The sequence below is a fragment of the Poromitra crassiceps genome (genome assembly GCF_964638095.1).
Source record: "Poromitra crassiceps genome assembly, chromosome: 6".
NCBI lineage: Eukaryota > Metazoa > Chordata > Actinopteri > Beryciformes > Melamphaidae > Poromitra > Poromitra crassiceps.
This window is the reverse complement of record NC_139627.1, coordinates 27,515,716-27,540,103: the sequence shown is the minus strand read 5'-3', so window position 1 is coordinate 27,540,103 and position 24,388 is coordinate 27,515,716. Positions and strand designations below refer to the sequence as shown.

Here is a 24,388-nt window from a genome sequence, read left to right as displayed (position 1 = left end):
CGTTTGTTTGTGGTTTCCCCACTTGCGCTGCTGACGGTGTTATTGATAATGAAGTAGCCTACGCCTCCTCATGTTCATTCAGGGATACTATGATGACAGTGGTTTGGGGCCCCCACTCTAAGATGCCCCAAAAGGCCCAGAAGCGGCCTTGGCCCGCCGCGGTCCCTCTCTCTCTCACCCCATATGTGACAGGCAGACGAGGCAGGGATGTAAAGCATTCCTCATTTCTCAGCACATAAACGCGGTGGTAAAAAGTTTTTGAAGGATTTCCTGGTCGAGGTGTATGCTTGTTGTAGGCTACATGCTTTGCAGTATAGCGTTAGTTTTCCGTCCCGTTCAAAGAAGGGGTACCTCGATGACTTCACAAATAATTTCCTCGTCCTTCCTCGTTCTGTGCGGGTGGACGCGGTTCTTGTTCATTAAATTATCATCTTGCAGCTCGATTTGTGATGTCAATGCTGACGCAAGGTTAGCGACAGCGTTATTAGTCGGGGCTTGCCTTGGACCCAGTCAGACTTCATCTGCTTTTGACATCTTCACGGTGCGTCTTGCAGCCGCTGTGATTGTGTGCGAGCAGCCACCTGTCCGAGTCAGTACTCGTTAAACACACCGCACGTGCAGCATGCATCACGTAGGTTCCGACTGGTAATTAGTAACATCGTTCCGATTGTAACAGCAATAAAATGTCACATATATGTCACTCACAACTTTAAAACATATTTATTTGGTGTATATTTTGCTGTTTGCTGCTGTACATATTTTTTTGCATGTTAAAACGTGGGAAATGGTTGCCCTTTTTTGGGGGGGGTTGTCCGGGACAACCGGGCATCCGTTAATGTCGAGCCCTGCTGTATAGACTGTATTATCAGAGAACGGTGAGTCTATGCTGTAATCCACTGTTTGTATGGAAAGTCATGTTGGATTGTGCTTGTGGATTCGTCTTGTTGTATTACAGATGTTCTGGGAGGATACAATGGGACCATCTTTGCCTATGGCCAGACATCATCAGGGAAGACCCACACCATGGAGGTCAGTGTGATAATCTCTTCTGCTTTAGAATAATGCCATTCTTGAGCCTTTAAGTAATAATCTCTGTAATGTTTTTCATATAGATACATTTCTCCCAATTGGCCATAAAATGACTGAACAGTATAATCCAATCAGACTAACAGCTGAACAACCAATTAGATGATTCCTCATATGAAAAAGGATTGTGCAACAAACCTCCATTGTTTTACCTTATCATTTTCAATTAATTGTGTACAAGTATAATAATAAACACTAAACAATACAATAGAAAATACTTGACTTCCCCCGCCATCCCTAGACTAGGGCGCACCTAGGCACTAGCCTGGTGTTTAAAATAATTATAGCCTACAACTGCTACAATTGTGGATGAATGATGTGTATGTTTTTTATCCTGACATTGATTACATTTGGAGGGCTTATGCATCTGGTTAGTGGTTACTGACTGGCCCAATCAACAAACGCACCTATTGTCCTTTCATTGTTCAGACAAAAGTGTCTCCCAGCTTTAGCTCAGAACTGGGTTCAGTTCAACAGCCCACCAAAACACACTCCCTAACATGCCGCTTCTCAGACACATGATTGCTGTGGGAGAAACAGCTCAGCCCCAGGGTGCACGGCGGTGATAGACAATAACACGTTTACTGCAGAGTCCATAACATTTTATTGAATTTATCTAGCTTAGGGGGACTCCAGCCAAGGAAATGGGAATGGGGGCTCCTGCACTGAATTAATAATGTCTATACAAGGCACTAAAAATTAAATATCCTCGAGGTGCTAATGCTGTGCAGTATATTTCAGATATGATTATGAAATATAAATGATTCAGAATACTAATGTCAGGAATAAATTCAGATGTCTTCCATCATGCCATATTGTTGATTTTCAACCTATTCACGAGTTTCCTGGTGAGACAGTGGGCGCTTCCATGACACCCTCCCTCCCTGTTTCCAGCTGCCGGTTGCCTGTTTCCGCCCAGGACCGTTCATAGCGAAAGAGACTGAAAATAATCATAATATAATTGTTGTGACTTTGCACCTACCTATGTCTTGTAATGGAGCCCCCAGCACAATAATTTCACATGTGCATAATTGTACAACGGATGGAGTGACAATATCTTGAATCTTGAAAGAGAGAGACCGCTAAAGCTACATTCAATGACCAAAATAAGAGTTCCAGTTTGGACGTTTAGCCTTCAAAACAAAAGCGGCCGCTATGCAACCACATACTATTTTTAGCCATTTTGGCTAAAATAAGCCCATACAGTACCAGTGAATTGACATTCACCTCGTTTTAGTAAAATATCGCCGCTATGCAACCACACAACGTTACTATTTTTAGTCATTTTGGATAAAATAAGCCAAACGTTCCCACTCTTTGACAGCGGCGGGCGCACCTCCTTGCTAGTGAACATTTTTTAAACAGGAAGTTGACAACCGGCAACCGCTGAGAATCATGGGAAACGTAGGTCCAGGAATAAGGTGAATATTCCCATGATAAATAAATACTATTCTATGAATCTACTAAATTAATTCTCATAGAAATTCTTTAGATATAGATTTCATATGCCATTTCTATACATATACGGAAATGTTATAGGTATAGACGGTTTTAACTTGACAACAAAAACATTCTAAATTGAACCCCAGCTCACTTCCTGTTGCAGTGTTTGCTATGGACAGAAAAGGGGGAAAAATATTAAAGTGCAGGACTGGCCCTTCCGTGAAAACCGTCTATAGAAATGGTTCTGTAAGACTTCCTCTTGTAGCCCTTTTGTCCGGATGCTCTGCTATAATTAAAACATGAGGAAAGCTATGAGGATCATGGCTCCATGGGATGGCACCATGCAGTGGTGTAGAGGAGGGTAGACGCAGGTAGACGGCGTCTACATACTTATTTTTCAGACGGCTTTGCTTCTACTCTAAATCTCCTCTGATGCGCATCTATTCAAGTTTTTCTCTTTTCCTTTCTTTTCTTTTTTTAATATTTTCACCCCCGATTTTTTTTATCCCCCATTAGTGGTAATTTTTTAATTTATTTATCCTGGTTGCTGCTCCACCCTCTGCCGATCTGGGGAGAGACGAAACTGGCTCCATGCTTCCTCCAAGACATGGGCAGTAGCCAGCCGCTTCTTTTCACCTGACAGGGGAAGCTTCACCGGTAGGACATAGCACGTGGGAGGATCACGCTATTCCAACAAGTTCCCCTCCCTCCGATCAGGTGCCCCGAATGACCAGAGGAGGCACCACTTCAGCAACCAGGATATTGCATGTTTTGGTGTGGGGTTCCTATGAAGGAAACCCCCAGGGGGCACGGGGAGAACATGCAAACTCCACACAGAAAGGCCTTTTTGATAACCCCACCCGGGCGGCGGACACTCGAGGACATGCGGAGGGGCACGCACTCCTTCAGTGCTCACAGCGTCCCAGGTGGGAATCGAACCCAGGACCTTCTAGTTGTCTTCTGCCTTCTAAAGTCTCTGCCGGGCAGCCGGGCAGATTGAGATTCCACCAGGAAACGTTGCATTACGACCGCAAGGCGGACACCGGAGCTGGTCGCAGCCTGTCTAGTGTTAGTGAACGCCTGTGTCCACCAGAGGCGTCCCCGCAATTTAGCCTGCTTTCTATAATAATGCATCCCTCAATTACTTGAATGCTTCCATTATTTTGGCAGCTACTTGGGTTCAAATTAACTTGGTGAGTTGGTTTGAAATTTGTGTATCAATGAACTAAATTCAGTAATGTTCAGGTTATGGTACAGTAGCCTAATTGTTCTCATTGTTACATTGTAGCCTATAATTCAATCAAAATGTTGTTGTTTTTGTCGACACCAATAATGACTGTCCAGTCAGTAGTTTAAACTAGTAAGTATATTCTCCAGGGACCACCACACACCGCACCTGAGGAAGGCTTTGTCCCAAAACATGTTAGCCTGATGAAGAAAAAAAAGGTAAACTGAAACCAGATCCATGTCTTTCTCAGGCATTCTTCAGGTTGGGTAAGACTTATTTTTCTTTAATACTGTACTAATATCTAACCTTTCAGACATGTATAGTATTTGATAGCAGGGTAGTTAAAGGTGCAATATTTTTTCCCACGGCACTGGCAGCAAGCCAGGCCGGAGGGCAAAAGATGCCAAAGTCAGGACACTCACTCACTCACTCACTCACTCACTCACTCACTCACTCACTCACTCGTGGACGTTTAGTGAAGGGGGAGGGGCTAGGAAATAGGGGCCGTAGCTAGGTGTAGGGAGGTTGTAGAGAGTCGGGATTCGAGGGATGGGTAGGGGGAGTGGCTAGGGGGATGTGGGTGGTGGGAAGGGCTAGGACCATTTTCCATGTTGAAAACAGTTAACGGTGTTCTTGAGGTAGTCTCGCTTGCCAGACTTCTCTCCCTTCCTGGGAGATAACCCCAAAACGTTGCCTAAAGTGCCATAAGACTGACTGGCCACACCACTGCACCGTGGGGTTCAAGGTATTTGCTCTTGCTCCACTGATCATCACATGTGGTGTGTTTGTATTTTCTTAGGGGAAACTCCATGACCCCCAGCTGATGGGCATCATCCCTCGTATTTCCAGGGACATCTTTGACCACATCTACTCAATGGATGAGAACCTGGAGTTTCACATCAAGGTGATGACTAGGGCCAATAGTGGTTCCATCATGAACCCAAATTCATCCAGCCAATGATCCACCCTCTTTTTCTCTTCTCTTTTTTATCAGGTGTCTTCTAGGCCAAACGGGTCCCACATTAAACATGTACTTTCATCAATACAAAGTCAACACATGAATAAAAACTAAAATCATAAAAACTAAAATCTATAGTACTGTTCAAAAGACTTAGGCACAGCGAAGATGCTAAAAAAATACTATAAAGACAGTGATGAAAACAAGACATAAATGTGTGTATTATATATGTGTGTGTGTGTGTGTGTGTGTGTGTGTGTGTGTGTGTGTGTGTGTGTGTGTGTGTGTGTGTGTGTGTGTGTGTGTGTGTGTGTGTATATACACACTGTATATTCTGTACACACACTATGTAATTTAGACCCTGTGACCAGTGAATATATGCGTTCAATGTTTTATAAAGTCTCCTTTGGATAAACATTCATCAATTATTATTATTCCATCAAAATACCACTGGATAAAAGGAGGTTCACTTACCACATACATACATCTTTGAATTTTGCGATAAGATAAACATAGTTTGAAGTCATAGCCGTTCTGGGGCTGATTGAGTGACAACTACTACTAAACTTAGCAGTTTGAAGCTGTTTGATTGATTAATCTGAGTCTATGAAAGCGATTCAGAATGCTTCTGTCAGTTCTACCTACACCAACCTTGATTATTTCTCCCCAAATCACCAAAAAGAAGTCACTTCTGAGTCAACTGGCTTAAAATACAAGGACTGTAAATAGAAAAGGCCTGTGGTGGTTATCATGGTCCTGCCAGTGACAGGAACCACTGGCATGCCAACTCCTATGTAGAGGGCTATGCTTACCATATGGCCAGTGGCACGTCCAGCTGGTATGATCACATTCATGTGTGATCACTCAAATTGAAATGTTTCAAAACAAAAGTGTTAGATTGCTGTGCTTTATTTGTCCACGGTCAACATTACCAGACTTGTTCACAGTACTGGATTAGATTAAATTTTGGATTCTACATTTGCTCCTTTTCTTTAGGTCTCCTATTTTGAAATCTATTTAGACAAGATCAGAGACTTGCTGGATGGTACGTGAATTATTTAACTTGTTTTCCAACAATAAGTTTTCTTTCTTTATTATTATTTTTTCTGATTTTCTCTCCAATTATACTATTGGCTGCACGGAATAGGACAGAATGGCACACTGCTCTGATTTATTTTTCTAGTGTCAAAGACCAACCTGGCTGTGCACGAGGACAAAAACCGGGTTCCCTTTGTTAAGGTGAGCGTTATATCCCTTTGTTAACACTTATCAGAGGTGGGAAGAATAGCCAGATATTCAGCCCAAGTAGTACTTTTGTTAGCTCAATGACATTTCACTCAAGTCGGAATAGGAGTATAGAAAGGCAATCAAAAGTAGCTTGCTTGAAAGGTGCTCAAATACTTGCACTATTTCCAAATGAAACCATCAATCTTGTTTCCTTTGTGTGTCCTTTGCAAATAATTTGGTCTGCACAATGTTTGGTGATTGTAATTGATATATTATAGGCCTCTATATCCACAAATGTTATCTAGTTTATGGGAGGTATAGGTTAGAATGATTATTTTACTATAAAGGACAGGAATAGCTGCCTTTACGACTCTGATTAATTCAAATAAAATATTAAAAGTAATACCTTCTGTCTCCTCCTAGGGGTGTACCGAGCGTTTCGTGACCAGCCCTGAGGAAGTGATGGATGTCATCGATGAGGGCAAGGCTAACCGCCACGTTGCTGTCACAAGTGAGTGTACAACCATTATTGATGGCCTTATCGGCCACTGTCCATCACATAGTCATTTCACCAGGAGGAACCAGGTCTGTGCATGCTATATGACATACAAACTACGGTAACTGAACTCCCTTACTCAAACACAACTGAAATATGACAGCCAAATGCAACTTTTAAACACAAACTATCACTGATCTTACTACTACTACTACTACTACTTATTGAGTGTCCTTTGCAGTGATACTGTATTGCAGGGAGAAACTGGAGCTCTTTAATACAGTTAAAGGAAAGTGTGATCAAACAGCAGAACACATTAAAGGAACACTCTGCCCATTTTCAACCAGCTTTGTATCATTAGAACATCAGTAGTATATCAGAAAACTGTAAACGGTTTTGAAGTCTGTCATTTAATTTGACAGTTATTGAGTGTTAAAGTGTGGACCAGTGACATCACTGGTCCACACTAACTCAAATTAATAACTCATTAACTCAAATCAACTCTGAAACTGTAAACGGTTTTGAAGTCATTCATCTAGTTTGACAGTTATTGAGAGTTGATTTGAGTTAATGAGTTATTCATTTGAGTTAGTGTGGACCAGTGATGTCACTGGTCCACACTTTAACACTCAATAACTGTCAAATTAAATGACAGACTTCAAAACCGTTTACAGTTTTCTGATATACTACTGATGTTCTAATGATACAAAACTGGTTGAAAATGGGCAGAGTGTTCCTTTAAGGTCCAGGCCCGACACACAGAGGCAGATTAATGAGGAGATTAAGAAGCTTCACCAGTTTCTACAAGAGGAAGAGGAGGCCAGGATCACTGCACTGCACTGAGGAAGAGGAGCAGAAGAGTCAGCTGATGAAGAAGACTGAGGGTCTGAGCAAAGAGATAGCAGCTCTTTCAGACACAGTCAGAGCCATAGAGAAGGAGCTGATGGCTGAAGACGTCTTGCTCCTGCAGAACTACAAGGCTACAATGGAAATAGTCCAGCGCCCCCCTGGCGGGGGATCCACAACTGGTCTCAGGAGCTCTGATAGATGAGGCCAAACACCTGGGCAACATGAGCTTCACAGTCTGGGACAAGATGAAGGAGATGGTCTCCTACACTCCTGTGATTCTGGACCCAAACACTGCCCATCCAAAACTCATCCTGTCTGAAGATCTGACCAATGTGAGATGTGGAGAGAGACAGCTTCCTGAAAGCCCAGAGAGGCTTGAATACGACTACGGTGTCCTGGGCTCTGAGGGCTTTACCTCAGGAACTCACAGCTGGGATGTGAGACATGATGATTCGAGACAGTACAGACTGGGCACTGGGTGTGGCAGCACGGTCTGTCCAGAGGAAGGGAGGCATAGGGCCCTATCTTCGCAATGGCGGTTATTTTGCGTTAGCGCTCGTTTTGCGCTGGAATAGCGCCGCGCAAAGCCCTAATTATGGGCGTGTCGGCCCGCTGTGCTTCACGTCATCTCGGAGCAAACCTACATAGGCGTGCCCATAACAGGATTTACAAGTGTGATATCACTCCCCTTAAAAGCCACAGCGTCACCGCCATCACGTCTGTGACACCAGCTTCTTTCTTGCTGAGAGCAAGCAGAGAAACAGAGAGAGAGAAAAGAGAGAGGGGAGAGAGAGAGGGAGGGGGGGAGAGAACGACCATGGGGGGCAGGCAGGCACTACAGCAATATTTTGTGTTTTCAGGCTTTCACACTCACAGAGCCATTGTGACATCATCAGCATCCCTTCCCTGCTTCCCACTGATGATGCCATTGATGATGCATGTCACTATTAACATGACTGTCAACAGTCATTGCTCGAGTGAGAGAGATTGAGAATGTAGGGAAACAGTGGATGGATGGATCCAGAAGAAGGCGGTAATGCAACATAAAGGATGCCAACTGCCATAAAACGCCAAAAAGAAGAATAAGATTGCTCGAGTGACATCACTGATGACATCACAATTGCTTGAGTGGCATCACTGATGGCATCACTCACTGATGACATTACAATAGCTCGAGTGACACCACCCTATCAACCTAATCTTATCTTTCTGAGGACTAAATGTGCCAATTAAGTAACAAGGGATGATTAGGTGGCCATGATTGAAGGAAGGCCTGTGTGGGAATTTAGTCAGGGCCACCAGGTTACACCCCTACTCTTGCGAAGAGTGCCGATGGGATCTTTAATGACCACAGAGAGTCAGGACCTCGGTTTAACATCTCATCCTAAGGATGGTGCTCACTCACAGGACAGAGTCCCTGTCTCTGCCCTGGGGCATTGGGGAGATTATTCATCAGACCAGAGGGGAAGAGGCCCTCCTACTGGTCCTCCAACACCACTTCCAGCACCAGTCTCATATCCAAGGAGTATCCTAGGCCAGACCTGCTTAGCTTCCCCAGGAAAGTAAGGTAATGCGGGAGCCACTGGTGCTGACCAACATGTGCTGATGTTATCCCGATGATGATGTAGCTGTCATAGTGATGTGGATGACATCTATTACAAGAAGAAGAAGTAACATAAATATGAAAACAATATGAACACATAAAAGAACGTGCCTACCAACAGGAGGGTCGCATGTTCGAGCCCCCGTTTTACCTTCTGCTTGGTCGGGCTTCCATACAGGCACAACTGGCCGTGTCTAGCTCAGCAGCCTAGAAAGCTGATTTTGCAAATGCAATAGTGTCAAAACCGTGCAAGATGCAGTCACTAAACTTTACAGGGGTGTAGTTGTGATGTTATCTGTGATCCCATCGCAGATGGTCTCTAGTGTAATGCCTGTCTTCCCCCTGCAGACATGAATGAGCACAGCTCCCGCAGTCACAGCATCTTCCTGATCAACATCAAGCAGGAGAACATGGAGACAGAGCTGAAACTGTCAGGGAAACTCTACCTGGTGGACCTGGCAGGAAGTGAGAAGGTTGGACTACTTCCCTTTTATTCCCTTCAGACCTGCTTATCTTCTTACAATGTTTTTTGTTATCAATGACTCAATGATTACTTGGCCAACTGCTGAGACTTCTGGCTTTCAAAACTCCCTTTCTTATCCTAAAGCTGTGTGTGTGTGTGTGTGTGTGTGTGTGTGTGTGTGTGTGTGTGTGTGTGTGTGTGTGTGTGTGTGTGTGTGTGTGCGTGTGTGTGTGTGTGTGTGCGCGTGCGTGTGTGCGCGTGCGTGTGAAGCTGTGTGCGTGCGTGCGTGTGTGAAGCTGCGTGCGTGAAGTAGTGTGCGTGCGGTGCGTGCGTATGAAGCTGTGTGTCCACATAGCATGTTTTTTTTGTTTTTTTAGTTCCCGCACCCTTTCCTCATTAAAAGGAATGGGAGGCAGCCGCAAGGTGCACAAAAGGCAGCTGCTCCAGAAAAGTGCTGCAGCTGGAACGGAGCGCTTTCAAAGGATCAGAAATGTTGAACTTTTCAGAAAACCGCTTTTTCCAACAAACCCCCTGGACCATACCGTCCATAGCAACAACAATATAGAGAAAGTCAAGGTGCTGGTGGTCGATAAATAGGACATTATAATTATTGAATTTACGTTACTGTAACAGCGATCATAAAGGCACTATGGATAAATACCGGACATGTATTGGAAATACCTGGTGAGGCTTTGCTTGTTTCACAACACTGTATTTATTGTCTGCTAGACATGCTATCAGCTGGTTAGTGAGCTAGCAGCAGGTGACGTTATCATCTGCTTTCCATCTGTTCCAGGCAGCACTTTTTCCACGCAAAAAAGAAAAAAGAAAAGAAAACACTGAGAAATGCTATGTGGATACATGTCCCCTACTCTGTTTTAGTCCTTTTCTTGGTGAATCAGTTAATTGATAATTGACAGTTAGTTCCAAACACAACCCTACAAAACTGAACCCAACCCTTAACTCTCTGCCATCCTTTTCCACTGTTAGGCCTACGCAGTTTTCCAGGTATCTCTGTGCTGACACCTTGTGGGTATTTATCTTCCTCTTTTCCAGGTCAGTAAAACTGGGGCAGAGGGATCTGTGCTGGATGAAGCCAAGAATATCAATAAGTCTCTTTCCGCCCTCGGGAATGTCATCTCCGCTCTGGCTGAAGGAACTGTAAGTTATCGGACTCTTTGTTTGCTTCCTTGTTTTGCCAGGCATTTCTCCCACACCTTTTCTACTACTCACCTCTGTCTGAGACCCATGTCAAGTGGGAAAGTAGAAAAGAATCCTAGATATTGTTATTATTGTTATTATTATTATCAGTAGTAGTAGTTGTAGCAGTAGTAGTATTTCAACCGATGGCCTGGATTGGAAGTCAACGTCATTTCCCCCTGTGTGATACACTACAGTGCAGACGCCCCTTCATTTGTGAATTTCTGTCGGTTGGTCCACAAAACGTTCACCAGCCTTTAGCGGGTACCGTTTTTGCCCTAGGAGGCTTGGCTTGTGTGTGTGTGTGTGTGTGTGTGTGTGCGCATGCGTGTGTCTGTGTTTGTGTGTGTGTGTGTGTGCGTATGTGAAGGTGTGTTCATGCAAATTGGCTAAAAGGGAGCGGGGGGGGATTTCAAAATGCAAGATGGCAGGGGCAGAGGGCTGAAGTTTGGCGTGGAGGCAAGGCCGGATTAACCATAGGGCAACTGGGGCAGGTGCCCCGGGGCCCTCGGGGTGAAGGGGCCCTCCAAAAAAAAAAAAAAAATTTTTTTTGTTGTTGTCGGGCTCATGTTGGGCTCCACAGAACTATGACACAAATCTAAGACCAATCAGGACAAAATAAAATGTGTTTCCAAGAAGATTAAGTCTGATGATTTAGTCTCATTGGATGCCTGTGGGCAAGTGGTGACCAGGGGCGCGGGAAGTGGGGGTGCTTGTGGTGCTGCGGCACCCTCTGCTGTTTTGTTTTGGAAATGTAATGTCAATTATTTTTTCATCATTGTAAAGCCACAGCACAGTGAAGAGGATATTAATGTGAAGATTAGCCTCTTCCTTTTGCTCTCAGAGTGCATCAGATTCATGCATTTTACTTTAAAATGTACAAATTTTCTTTGTCCAGGGGGGGCTGTGCCCCCCCTACACACCCCCCAGTCTGACTAATATTGTTATCCTGCTGGTGCTACCTCTTTGCAAAGCCTAGAATCGCCTATGACTGAGTGAGAATCTGAATCTCAGAAACGGAATAATAACATAACAGTATACCGTAAATTCCGGACTATAAGACGCACCGGTCTATAAGCCGCGGGACCAAAATTGACTATTTTTTTCTTCTATAAGCCGCACCGGTCTATAAGCCGCGGGTGTTTTGATGTTTAATTACCATATGAAAGGGTTCGTGCACAGAGAGGAATGTCGGGAAAGAGATCGCTGTTTGGGGAAGCTCCCATTTATTAACATTTCAACAAAACAAAACAAAAGTCAGGTCACTAATCCCCAGACAAAATCACACAACAATAGGCTATATGTGCAGCAAACCTGTAACCAGAGAAGTCAAGTCACTAATCCTCGTCTTCCTCTTCTTCCTGCGTACTGAAACCACCAAAGTCCTCATCTTCAGTGTCGGAAACGAACAGGTTCAGGGTGGCTTCGTCAACCACTCTCCTCTCTCCTTCATTGTCACTCAAAACCAACGAACTCCTCTTCATCACTGTCGGCATCGAACAGCCTCTGAAGCCTCTGACGGCCCTCAGCGCCAGCTGTGGCGGCGTCATCCTCTTCATCCCGCAGCAGTCCAGCGTTTTGGAACCCGTTGGTGATTGTGGATGTTTTCACACTCCTATAATATTCCGTGATCTTCCTTTGTGTGAATTCGCCGAAGTTTGTGATTTTCTCCTGGTAGTCGGGAGGGAGTTGTTCAGTAGTTCTCCCCCGGACGGACAGTCCCTTTCGTCTCATGAATCGGAAGCACCAAGATGGCCCACCTCTGAAATGTTCAATTTTCATCTCGGTGGCGACTGTTTTGGCCTTCAGTCGGATCTGCACCGTGGAAACGCCTCGGCCGTCTGCTCTCTGGGTCAACACCCAGTCCTCAAGGGAATCTTCAAGTTCCGGCCATCTGCTTTTGTGGCCTCTGAAGGACTTTTTTGTCTTCTTACACTGAGACAGTTCCTCCTGCTGCACCGTCCAACGCCTCACCATTGACTCATCGATGCCCAGGTTACGCGCGGCTGCTCTGTTTCCCTCTTTTAGTGCGAGTTCGACTGCTTTCAGCTTGAAAGCTGCGTCGTGTGAATTTCTGCGTACCTTCCCCATGGTAAGTGAGAGAGAGACTGCTCGTCTTGTTGTGATTCCGGGCTGATGAACTTTGCTTACCGTAATTACCATATGTAAGGGTTCACGCACAGAGGGGATTGTTGGCTGTTTGAGGAAGCTCCCATTTACCGTATTACCGTAACATTTCAACAAAACAACATAACACAACACCTTTGTTTATTTCGACAGTGCACACAGTGTCCGCGGTGTGGTGAAAAGAGGGCAACAGAGGAAATTAAAACAGAAGTGGATTTATAGGTAGAAAGAGTGCTAAAAAAGAGAGATTTTATTTGTATTTGAAATTTTTTTTCTGAAAAAATCCATAGATAAGCCGCACCGTTATATAAGCCGCAGGGGCCAAAAAACGGGAAAAAAGCCGCGGCTTATAGTCCGGAATTTACGGTAATACTAATGTTAATTTAAAATTAGATATTCCTCTAAATATGGCGAAAAAACATCCAAACATCCGGACGATGGGTAGGGGGGCCCCTGGGAGCTTCAGTGCCCCGGGGCCCCTGGGGGTGTTAATCTGGCTCTGCGTGGAGGTCAAGTGTGTTGTGTGTGTGTGTGTGTGTGTGTGTGTGTGTGTGTGTGTGTGTGTGTGTGTGTGTGTGTGTGTGTGTGTGTGTGTGTGTGTGTGTGTGCGTGTGTGTTTGTGTTCATGCCAAGTGGCTAAAGGGGGGGGGACACATTTCTAAATGTGGCAGAGGTAGAGTAGGGTGGACTGCCCGTACCATAATTTGCATATTGCGAATTCACGCTTGTTTATGTAGCCCGTCAATGGTAAACAAAATATATAGCATTGAAAAACAGAGGGTAGGCAAAAACAGATTTCAGCAAGACAAAACAATCTACGTATTCTACATAGCCGGCAAACCCTACTGCACACAAGGACAAACTCCCAAGAGAAACCTAATGAGTAGGAAAACTTGGGAGAAACCTTAGCGCCACACACACACAAACACAAACACACACAATTTTTTGTCTTTCTTAGTTTTGGTCCCAGTGAAATGCCCTATGGTCTCTCCCGATTCTAAATATAGCTGAATCACTTGGTTTGACCAAGTAAAACTATTTTATAAGGATTTTACACAAAGTCTATAGAAAAATGAATGGGCAATGAAATTCCTTTGATCCCATGCCGAGCCCGGAAGAGGGCGTGACTTTGGCACTCTGTAGGCCCCTTAGTTCCAGTGATGGGAAATCACTTGTATTCATGGACAGAATGTGAATGTAAGAATGTGAAAATCAAGTGTTTTGCATGTCCCATCACTGTGTCAAAATAGCTAATTTTGTTGTTGTTGTTCCACTATCCACAGAAAACCCACGTGCCCTACAGAGACAGCAAGATGACGCGCATCCTGCAGGATTCTCTGGGGGGAAACTGCCGCACCACCATCATCATCTGCTGCTCCCCTTCTGTTTACAATGAAGCTGAAATCAAGTCCACCCTCATGTTTGGACAGAGGTAGGCTGGCACCATTCATTCACAATCACAGTGACTACGTTTACATGGATTTGAGTATCCCGGTTATGATCGGGTTTTTGAAGTATTTTTGTGTTTGCGGATTTAAACATCATATCCTGATTTTAGAAACCTGGATAAGACCTTACCTCGGTTTTGAGAAAACCGATTATGCTAGCTGGAATAGTCTGAAAGAAAGCGGGATACTGATGCATACATCTTCTCCTGGTTTCTGACCGCTGCCGACTACCTGCCCAGGCGTGTGTGGTGGCATTACCATGAGAGAGCATCTCACTTTGTGCATGGCTGAGCTCTTGAGATTAGCGGTGAGGCTGTTTACTCACCTGGAAGCTATCTTAATTGCTAGCATGATGTTGAGGAAAAATAGCACAAGCTCTTGGCCAAGCTGGCCGCAAATGATCCTGTTTTCAATATGACTGGGAGGTAACAACAGACCCCTCCAGTATCCTGGTGAAAGCCATTTAGCCACGGTGACATCACAGGTGTTTCTCTCACCATGGGCGAAAGGAGACTTGACTCTTTGATCCACAGTAGATGTGGGCCCCTATCTTCCCACTGGCCTTAGGAATGCGCTTTACACCGAAGAGGCGTGGCACAGTGCCAGAATAGGCCAGAATGGGCGTTTCGGCCTTAAATACCGGCCTAACGCTATCTTCCCCCCTGGCGTTAATTTAGCGTTTAGCGCTTTTCAAAACCAGGCCTTATTCAATGCGCGGGGGATATTACTGTGCGTAATTGCGCGCAGCTCTCCTCTGCCATCTCACTCTCTCTCCCTCCCTCTCTCTCTCTCACTCCCTCTCTCTCGCGCGTCAGACAGGCACAATGACTGATGAAAAAAAAAGTTGTTATACCGTAGTTTTGAGCCCCTGTCATTCAGAGGCTGTTGCATCATCCTACCTGTGCAGTGGAGGAGAAGAAAAGGTAGCGAGAGAAAACAATATCATTCTGCCCAAACTTTCACCAATCTAATCTCATCATGACATCCAGGGATAGGCTATATTTTTCTAGCCGATGCGTTTAGAACATTCTTTTCAGTTTGATCTTGCTATAGTGTAGCGTATTTACATGCTTGCTGTATTTAAACTGCAGTGAGATTGGTTTGAGAAGCATAATAATATGGAATAATATATATGGAGACAGACGGGGATGAAAGACGGAGGGGGGGAGCTCAGAGCGCTTTGGTCGGGCTTTTCTGACCGGATTGGATCGCTCCATGGATGAAAGGGACATTGTGATTTGTTTACTGCACTTCTCCAATGAGCACGTTGTGAATCATTCTACGCTTAAAAGGCGTGGTTATAATGCTTATGGCCGCGTGTAGCGCCGACACGAAAATAGGGACAGCGCCAGTTCACGCCCACTAATATGGGCTGCGCATGGCGCTAAGCGCTAATTTAAGGCCAGTGGGACGATAGGGCCCGTGGTGTGCAGAGTCTCCTACTGGTAAAGAAAGGAATAGCTTCACTTGGTGGCCATTAGTAATGTTACCATTACTGTCGCTCTCAACAAAGCACAAATAAACAACAACAAAGCACAATAATGTAATGAAAGCACCGTAAATGTTTTATTTTTTTTCTTAAATAAAAGCACGTCAGTAATTTAATCATGCTAAAAAAGAAATCTCTGATTATTCGATTTTCTTTTTTACTCGACACTCAAAGAAACATTCAATTTAATAAAGGCAAATACAGGTGTAAAAATAAAAGACATCATGTGACCTTACTATACTGTCTTCACCTGGATCCATAAACCTTTATGCTGAAAGAAATTTGAACCATCCTAAAGTGGATTTTTTATTCTGAGCCCAGATATTGCAGGAGGAAATTTTGAATGGATCTCTATGATAGAATATTATAATATTATAAGTGCACACAGAGAGCGCAGACCTCCGCCAATGCCAATAAGCCCCCTCCCAACACTCACACCTCCCTAGCCACTCCCCCTAGCCACCTCTTGAATCCCAACTCTCTACGACCTTCGTATCTACGGGCCCTATTCCCTAGCCCCGCCCCCTTCCTTGATTGGATGCACACCAAAATGTAATGCGTTCTTCCGTGGGCCATGCTACACCCTTCCACCAAGTTTCAGTAAAATCAGCCCAGTAGTTTTTCCATAATCCTGCTAACAAACAGACAGACAAACAGCACCAAAAAAATAACCTCCTTGGCAGAGGTAATAATAGAATGTGCATTTTAATTATTCATTTTGTGACAAGATTAACACTGGACCTTTCCACCCCTCTAAGAAAGATTATTCCTATGGGAGCCACTATTCCAGTGGCTATAGTGGCTCCCATAGGAATATGGCGGTGGTTGTTTGAACGTGGGAAGGGCAACACATTCAGCTCTGCGCTCTGTATCAGTAACTCAATGCTTCTGTATGATTGATTGTTCTCTGGTGGGCTGCAAAGCAAACAGAAATTAGAAGACTAATCACTGGGAGACCCAGCTGTGACCTGCTGCCGTGGTTTAACCAACAGACTGCAGGTACGGAGCATCAGTCAATCTACTGTAGTATTGAAGGACAGAGTCAGACACTGGGTTGTGGAAAAATATGAATCAAAGATGAACATTTACCTATTGTTTTGCCTAAAGCGTTTAGTTAATAAAAGTGAGACTGCATTTGTTTGCTGTCTTGTGAAAATATCTTGTGTATTTCTTTATTTACCTTAAAAAAACCTACCTTACTTTATTTTCTTTATCTTATTTCTTCGGTTTTGGCTCTAATAACTGAAAGGTTTGGAATCACAGGGAAACCACTAACTAGTGTGTGCAAGGTAAGAAAAAGTGCAAAAACTGAAAAACATGCTGGTAGGTATCTCTGTTTGCAGACTTCTAAGACAAACTGTAGTTCATAATGACAAACAAATTGAGACATACATCAGATCGGCAATAGATTATTTTGTAGTTCGCTCTCATGCGCGCGCCCATTTTAGGGGGAAACCCGCCATAGGAAAAGATGGTAAAATAAGTCAAAAACACTTCAAACAAACTATTTAAAACAGGTTAAATTAATATTGATATGCCAAAGAGTTGCTGTGTTGTTGCTTTCACTAACGATACATGAAAAAATACCAGATCTGCACTGTTTTTTTTATTTTTATTTAAATATATAGTAGGGGTGACACGGTCAATGTGATATCAATGCATGTGACCTGGTGGAGCCTCTTTAATGGGCTGGATACAGCGTTCTGCGTTCATACAGTATAAGGCAAGTAGTTAGCCGCATAATATTAGCTTGCTTCAAAGCGTCTTCCGTCTCCCCCGGCAGTCAAATGCCTGTTGCTATTTTGCTAAAACTGCCAAAAGATCAGCTAAACGTTAGCTTGCCCCATTTTCTTATGTGGAGAGGCATCCACACCAAACTCTATTGAGAAACCTGGCAACTAAATGTGGCCCTGCCTAGCGGAAAATGAAATACCGCCAGAACAAAATTTATAAACCTTATGAATCATTAGATGACACTCTCCAATTTGGTATACATATTATTTCCCAAGAAGCACTTTGTGAATGTAAAATCTCATGTTTGGAAGTGGTTCGCTGTGCTGCTAAACTACCGCCCTCGACTGTGCATGTGACTGTGTGTGAATCACCGGCGAAAGGGCTTCTTATTGAAGTATGTGTATGCCAAATTAGAGACAGGCTTACAAGTATTCATAAAACCTCTATATATTTACATAAAAAGTCCAAACTTGTATGTTCATTGACTTCAAATGGAGCTCGTGCCGATGAGAGACTGCAGACAGGCGGACACCGCGCTCTGTAACTAGGTCAAGTCACAGAAGTGACATGATGAGTCACATGACTGAAGATTTTTTTTTTTGTACCACTATTTTACACTGAAGTCAATGGTGAGTGGCTTGTGTTTTCCCCCTAAAAGGGGGCGGGACCGTATTGCCGTTCTCATGTATTGACTTACCAAACAAGCAACAATTACAAGGCTTGTATCTGTATGAGATTTTATGAGGAACACCTGAACCTGTTTGATCATTGCAAACCTGACCTGACAAAGAGCCTGTGAGGGCTCAAAACGTTGTCAATTTTTATGTCAAATAAATCCGAAAAATATTGGGAGCTACCAATAGTGTCGCGAGTCTTCCTGAATCTCATGAAGTCATTTCTTTTGACTCAGCACCTGGAAAAGAGATGTGCGTGTGTACATTTTAACTTCTAAGGCCATGTTCACATTACGGGCAAATCCGATTTGCTGATAAAGTCATTAATCATCATTATCTTGATTGGTTTCCCAAATCTGATTTGGGAGTGTGTCCGCACTGCCACAAATCTGATTCTCAAGTCGGATCTGTGTGTCCAGACCTAAACAGCCTATCTGCATGGGTTGGTAACGACGTGGGCATCAGTAAATACGTACTTTGGTGACGTGGTTTTCCTGCGCAGAAGTATTTGATCATGAGTTGCGAGTGACATTCAAATCAGATTTGGTGGATCTGCGCGTCCGCACTCAAGTCGCGTCAGTCGAAAGCAGATTGGAAACTACCTCCATATGTGGTTTGGGACAAGTGACACAAATCAGACTTGGAGCGTCCAGACTCATAAAACCAATCTGGATAAAGTCATTAATAGGTCACTAAAGTTCACAAATCAGATTTGGCCTCCTAGTCTGAACATGAGGCTTGTATCTTTACCATCATTTCATATGTGCTCCTTGATGAAAAGATTTGTAGAATTGTCTTCCAGACTCGTTGTATTGCACCGATTTTTGCTGTATTTTTTTAATTCATCATCTCTTTCTTTTATTGTACCATCTACCATCCCACCTGTCCATCAATCCACTAAATCCTAGCTAAACCATGTTGTGTGTGTGTGTGTGTGTGTGTGTGTGTGTGTGTGTGTGTGTGTGTGTGTGTGTGTGTGTGTGTGTGTGTGTGTGTGTGTGTGCGCGTGCATGCGTGCGTGCGTGCTTGTGTGTGTTTTGTTTTGTCCCCCCCCCGCCCCCCCTTCAGGGCTAAGACTATCAAGAACACAGTGTCGGTGAACCTGGAGCTGACAGCTGAGGAGTGGAAGAAGAAGTACGAGAAAGAGAAAGACAAGACCAGGGGTCTGAAAGTCATGATCCAGAAACTGGAGAATGAGCTAAAACGCTGGAGGAAAGGTAACAAAGGAGAAAGGGAGGCTTCAATGAGAGAGTAAACAAACCATTGTCAGTGGATAATGGGCTTTTTTTGGGCAGTGGGCAATTTTCTGTCTCAATGTAATCTTCAAGAATGACCTGGATGGATTTTGTCCAAATGTATTTGGTCTGACTTTGTACGGAGATAATAGTGGAACAAATGAAGGGAGTTTGCATGACAGTGACACACATATGTTTCATAGTAGCGGATTGTAGAAGAGAGATGACAGAGAGCGATGAGGCGGAACCAGAATAGAGTGGAGGCTGACGAAGCAGGATGACTATTGCTATGGTTACCGGCTCCGTGTGACAGCACGTTTCACTGCCAAATAGCCTGTTTTGTTTTGTCTTGTCTCTCTCTTTCAGGCTGCCCTGAGGTAACACATTCGGACACAGCGCTGCTAACCTGGCTGTTAACCCTGGCTACAAACTCTCAGTCATGAAAACACATGCAGCAAACATTCAAACATTCTGCTGCAGATAGCACCAGCTTCCACTTACATGCCAGGGTACACAAAAATTCCAACGCAATTTCTTTCGTTTGAAATGCCACAGGCAGGATGTTATACAAATTGTATAGGGTTGCTGGGATGCAAAAGCTTTAGAAATAACTGAGGGTTGTAGACAGAGATTTGAATTGCTTGAGACTTGATGCATGAAGAGAAGACTTGACTTGAGTTCTGGTGACTTGGGACTTGACTTTGACTTGTACTTTGATGACTTGAAGAAGTTTCTAAAGTCTTGACTTGACGTCTGTGCAAATGACTTAGATTGAAAGTGAGGACATTTGTTCCACCAGACGACTGAATTTAAATTATGTTTTCTGAATTTGTATGGGGGCGAAACCCCTGCATGGGCTCGCCGCACACAGCTCGGCCGCTGCGTGGCCTTGCCCACAGCTCAGCTGCTGCGTGAATTGCCTGCCCTATTCACATGTGCAGCGCACAATTGCTCAACTTCGCATCACTAATGGAATCACTGTCACTGATGATGTCACAATGCCTATGACATCACTGATGATGTCACAATGCCTATGACATCACTGATGATGTCATAATGCCTATGACACCATGATATCATCAGGGACAAAAATTGAAACGAACATTGCCCACTTGCTTTGAAATAAACATTGCCCACTTGTTCCCTTTTATATAAAGGATGATTGTATTTCTTGAAGCTGAAACTGATAGAAGTCAAACTCATGATGCCTTTACCAAGTGTTTAGCCAATTCAAACCAAAAGTCCAATATATTAGCTTCTTTAAGATATTGACTTGATACTGCTATCAAGTCAATGATTGATTGATACTGCTACTTATATTTAGTTATACTAGTTATCGATGTCATTTTATGACATGGTGCTAAGCCTCCCTCCCTCCTCTGTGTCTCTCTCCTGTAGGTGAGGCTGTTCCAGTGGAGGAGCAGCTCAGCAGCAAAGACAAGAAGAGCGGCAGTGTGGCCACGCCCATGATGGACACCTCAGCCCCTCCCCCTGCTCCCCTGGCAGATGAGGAAAAGATCCAGTATGAGAACCTCATCACTGAGCTGTATCAGCAGCTGGACGAGAAGGTAAACTTAGCTGAATATACCTGCATATACCCAACCATGCTTTGAATAAATGCAGTATCAAAATTAAACCCAAACTAACAATAATAATCAAAAATATGTGAGCGTCCAATGACAAGTTGAGTAATGGTAGAGGGTATACAGTATGGGGATCTTACTCAGACATAAGATCAATGTGTATATACTATACAATGCATTTGGAAAAATAACATACCTGTTATTTCTTGTTCAGTATTTCAAAATATCAGATTACATGTCGCTATTTTGTAATCAAGGGAAGATAACTCTTCAGTAATATTCCATCAGTCCTACCTAATGGCTCTAACAAATAATGAATGTATATATAGAAGATGAAATGGGGTTAAGTATTTTGCTGATCCTAGTAAAACATAATATACCGTAAATTCCGGACTATAAGGCGCACCGGTGTATAAGCCGCACCTGCAGAGTTGACTGTTTTTTACATATATAAGCCGCACCGGTCTATAAGCCGCGGGTGTTTTGATGTTTAATTACCATATGTAAGGCTTCGTGCACAGAGGGGATTGTCGGGAAAGAGATGGCTGTTTGGGGAAGCTCCCATTTATTAACATTTCAACAAAACAAAAGTCAGGTCACTAATCCCCAGACAAAATCACACATTGTGAGATGCTTAAAAATCACCATCGGCGGGAGCTTTACTCCAGATGCTGTGCAGCCAAGAACACAAGTGAAATTCGTTCTCTCGTGACCTGTGGTTCTCAACGTGATGGACGATTCACCTTTCTTGTTAACAGTCCTAGTGAGAGGCAGGTCGAACGTCAAAGGCACTTCATCCATATTTATGATCTGCTCCGGTCCGATGGAATATTCCTTGATCTTTCTTTGTGTGAATTCGCCGAAGTTTGTAATTTTCTCCTGGTAGTCGGGAGGGAGTTGCTGACACAGTCGTCCGCGCCCTGACGGACAGTCCCTTTCGTCTCGGGTTTGTGCATGATCCTTTGCTGCTGCTGCTGTTGTTGTTCCTGTCTCGCTACTGTCTCAGACATGGCTTTCAGGCTCAATCGCCGCCATCGTCGTAACACAGCCAGTTCTCCATCTTTTGAAGCATGATGTTAGATTACAACGAGCTAGTTGTGTGGCTTAGCCTTCCAAAATGTTGCTGTTAGTTTTTTAGAATGTAATACATAGAATTGGGAATGTTACATTCAATTTCATTCAGACTGTCTTTCAGGCTCAATCGCTGCCTTTTTCCCCCCGGAGCGAGGGAGGAGGGAGGGTGTTTTACCGTAGTGGCTGAGAGAGAGTAGTGGCACAGTGCTCCAATCAGGTCGCGAGGCACATTTTTTGCAACATCATCCAATCAGGGTCTCGCTCTCATAATGTCTGTCTTGCTCTCGTTCTGCCTCATACCAACATCCATAGGATTTTTCCATCCGTTTGCTGGAAAAATCCATAGATAAGCGCACCGTTATATAAGCCGCAGGGGGCAAAAAAGGCCAAAAAACGGGAAAAAAGCCGCGGCTTATAGTCCGGAATTTACGGTACTGTAATGTGTAACAGGCGGTTATAATTAATTTACTTGATGAGTGTGATTAGGCTAATTTTCCCAGATCCCTCCTAGATTAGTTGTAAATAATCATATTGGCCTGCATCCAAAACCTCCAAGTCATCACATCTGTAATATAATTAATGTTGGTATCTGGGTTTAATCTGGGTCAGTACATCCTGTAAACCGTCACAATGTGCTGAGTCATATTGCCTCTCCTCCATTTTCAGGACGATGACATCAACCAGCACAGTCAGATGGCTGAGAAGTTCAAAGAGCAGATGATCGATCAAGATGAGGTAACCCTCAGCTGTGCAGTCTGTAATATTACTGACCTATAAACCTCGTCTTTACAGCTACAATCTGCAACTTTTCTTCTTCAGTCCGGAAGTAGAGAGCTGACGTGAAGACATGGGCGTGACTATTTCCAGGTTCCGGAAGCAACAACCCCATTTATTTTCCGCATACACATGGTCACGTGACACATGGTCAGGTGACACATGGTCACGTGACACCCCATTTCAGAATGTTCCAAATGTTGAATGACTTGAACCGCAACACGATGATGATAATTGCACCATTGAAATCCCCCTCGGTCCATCATCTTGTCAAGTGGAAAAGGCAAAATATACCTAGAGCCATACAAGATAGATCTAACATTACAGTCTCGATCTCTCACTATCATGGTTAAAACATTTGTAACTGATGATCATGTCATACAGTATATTGTTATATAATGTCAAAAAGTTTTAGGAAATGGATTTACATGTTGGATTGCACAGTACAGGCAAAGGCAGGATGCTGCTGTGAAATCTCTGTTACTCACATCACATGTTGACGAGTACCTTACATCTGTTAGTGCTTAGCGCCATCTAATGGCAGACAATGATGCTGAATTTCCTTAATGAACATTATACCTTTGTAGAACTGTCTCGCCCACCTACTCACACTGCTACAGTATATCTACTGTATATATTCTTAATGGCTGTAAAGAGGCAATTTCCTGACAAGTACAGGGAAGTGATTTTAATGAGAAATCCATTTCCATGGTAACACCACCGTTCTATCACAAGTACCTTTGAGTGGAAAGAAAGCCTTTTCAAATGGGCTGACAGTGAACAGACAGAGACCGCTGTCAGCTGTTGTGTCATTTCATCCTCAGAGGCTAAAGCCCCCTACTAGGGCTGGGTCGGTTTGAAAATTTTAAAACCGGTTCGATATTGCCGTCTAAACCGGATCGAACCGGTATAGGGGAGAGTGGGGTGAGTTGTGCCAGTGGGGAAGTTGTGCCACCCCTTGTATCTAGAAAACCATAGAAGAAATTGGTCATCTGACCACACATTTTTGAAGAGGCATCCATTTTACTCACTCTGCAAAGAAGGGAGGCAGATGGCACAAGAGCTAAGCACATTTAAGTTCAAAAAACTGTTTTTTGCCTCTCAAAGTAATTTTTTTATGATCAAGGTTTATTGATTGTTGTGTCTGAACAATTATAGACAAGCTTGAAAACATTTCACACATGTGTTAGTGTTTTAGTAAGCTACTATATGAGGCTATACTGTTAGCATGATGTTAGCTCCAAACCAGCTATATGATACAAGTTTGTTAAAATGGTGGGGATGGGGTGATTTGTGCCAAAAGGCCTGGGTTAAGTTGTGCCAGTGCAGTTGCAGTTGATTTAGTGAAATTTTATTTCATTTTGTTCTTAAATGTTTAAATAGACCTTGTTGAAGAATATTGCAGTATTGGCAAGTGTAGCCTGGCTCTGTGATAGTTGATTTTGTTCATTTTGAACATAATTTTTATTTCTGAAAATGTTAAATATGTAGGTCAACTGCTGCTACCGTTTAGCCTTGTTTAACCCTGTTAACACTGGACTTTAGTGTTATCTTTATTTTGTCTTGCTTTGATATAGCATTACAGTATATGAGATGAAAATGTTCTGTTTTACTTCAGTAATCAATGGCACAATTTACCCCAACGTATTCTCTCCAAAGGCACAACTCACCCCGCACCGGGGGCAAGTTGTGCCAAG

General features: G+C 43.6%; 1 protein-coding gene across 1 annotated transcript in view; it reads left to right on the top strand.

The window, feature by feature from the left end:
* Positions 1 to 24,388, top strand: part of LOC310777826 (kinesin heavy chain-like) — a gene marked incomplete at both ends in the record, with an annotated part of 52,517 nt that overhangs the window by 14,356 nt on the left and 13,773 nt on the right. The window contains 11 exons of the mRNA XM_083638179.1: positions 956 to 1,029; positions 4,557 to 4,661; positions 5,712 to 5,760; positions 5,899 to 5,954; positions 6,366 to 6,453; positions 9,239 to 9,363; positions 10,410 to 10,514; positions 13,964 to 14,112; positions 19,094 to 19,242; positions 20,659 to 20,828; positions 22,584 to 22,652. Of these exons, the coding sequence (XP_083494305.1) occupies positions 956 to 1,029; positions 4,557 to 4,661; positions 5,712 to 5,760; positions 5,899 to 5,954; positions 6,366 to 6,453; positions 9,239 to 9,363; positions 10,410 to 10,514; positions 13,964 to 14,112; positions 19,094 to 19,242; positions 20,659 to 20,828; positions 22,584 to 22,652 (1,139 nt within the window). The remainder of the gene's footprint in view (positions 1 to 955; positions 1,030 to 4,556; positions 4,662 to 5,711; positions 5,761 to 5,898; positions 5,955 to 6,365; positions 6,454 to 9,238; positions 9,364 to 10,409; positions 10,515 to 13,963; positions 14,113 to 19,093; positions 19,243 to 20,658; positions 20,829 to 22,583; positions 22,653 to 24,388) is intronic.